General features: G+C 34.6%; 1 protein-coding gene across 1 annotated transcript; it reads right to left on the reverse strand.

Moving 5' to 3' along the window:
* Positions 1-473: 473 nt before the first annotated feature.
* Positions 474-1404, reverse strand: LOC107724000 (CD276 antigen homolog; the record flags this gene model as incomplete). Its single annotated transcript, XM_016532765.1, has 3 exons — positions 474-583; positions 748-1068; positions 1364-1404. Coding segments are annotated over 3 exons (472 nt in total), but the record flags the coding sequence as incomplete, so codon positions are not given.
* Positions 1405-1472: the final 68 nt, after the last annotated feature.

Here is a 1472-nt window from a genome sequence, read left to right on the forward strand (position 1 = left end):
AAAGGAAAAATTGAAATCGCATCATATGACCCCTTTAAATGATAAAAGATATAACTGAACGAATAAATAAATGAAGAATAAATGAATATAAAAGAAAAAAAGTAAAACACAACACAAATGTATTGTTGCCCTCTTGAAGCAACACACACAGGTTGCTACAAAAAATCCTTAGATCCTTTACATCTATCCATCCATCCTTTTATTCTCTAAACTGCTTATCCTAAAAAAGTAGAACAGTACAGGCAACAGTGTCTTTTAGATAATTTGTAACAATTCAGCTAAAAGAAAGAAAGAAAGAAAGAAAGAAAGAAAATAAAGTAAAGGAGTGAAACTTTTAGACATGTTTATGTCATTTTTATTACTGTTGCTTGCTCTTCAGTCGTGACAGAGGAGAATGAGGGTGTTTGGATTATTTTTCTACAGGGATTTATGATGAAACCGGCTATAAGCACTAGAAATAATAATAGGCCTACAGCTAATAAAATGTAAAGCCAGTGCCATGATTTCCCCACACTGTCTGCTCCTGTTTCTTGTCCTTGGTTTTCTTGTTCCATGGATTTGTTGCCCTTTTCTGTTGTTGATTCTGCAATCAATCAATCAAAAGATAAAAACATTGCTGCACTGTTATAGAGACAACAGATCTGTCTGTAATGTATATATACAGCAGTATTCACCCATATCCTAACTAATGAGCTTTGATTTTATTTTATGTATATCTTCATATATTAATCAAGTAGTTTCACACACCGTTGACCCGCAGCTCCACAGTCTCCTGTTCATTTGAGGGTGTGATGAAGCAGCTGAACTTTCCTGCATCAGTGTGTTGAAGATTGTTGAGTTTGATGGAGAAGTTTCCTCTCTTATACTCTTCTGGGAAAGTTTCAGCTCTGTTCTTGTACTGTGGGTCCTGTTTTTCTACTGAATCTTCACCCTTGATTATATCATACACAATCTCACGGTTATTGTGTCTCCAGTGCACATTAATGTCTTGAAGTTTAAGATCCTGTTGAGCTGAAGAACACGGCAGGACAACAGAACCATCAATAACACCTGGGACCTGCAGAGACACTGAAATCAGACAAACTGTAACTGTAAACCCACAGTCTGACATTCATACATGTAGCATGTTTGTTTGCTTGTTTGTTTGTTTTAATGCCATTCCAGATTCCTTGGCAAAATCATACTTTAGTTAAATACAAATTAAAGATATTTAAGACACATTTTTCTAAACATTCTAAAACTAAACAGGTATGAACTTGTTTAAAACCCTTTTCAATGGAATAAACAGAATAAAGCAATGTAGAAATATTACAATCCAGTAAATGTTTTACATTAATATTAAATGTGTTATTCAGATGCTCACCTTTGTGTATCAGCACTGCAGACACACACATGAAGTAGAATCTGTAGAAACAGAAAAAATAATTTTCCTTATGCCGAGTTCACACTGCACGATTTTCAAACTCGTCGGA

This window comes from Sinocyclocheilus rhinocerous, unplaced genomic scaffold, assembly GCF_001515625.1.
Source record: "Sinocyclocheilus rhinocerous isolate Xijiao unplaced genomic scaffold, SAMN03320098_v1.1 scaffold47713, whole genome shotgun sequence".
NCBI lineage: Eukaryota > Metazoa > Chordata > Actinopteri > Cypriniformes > Cyprinidae > Sinocyclocheilus > Sinocyclocheilus rhinocerous.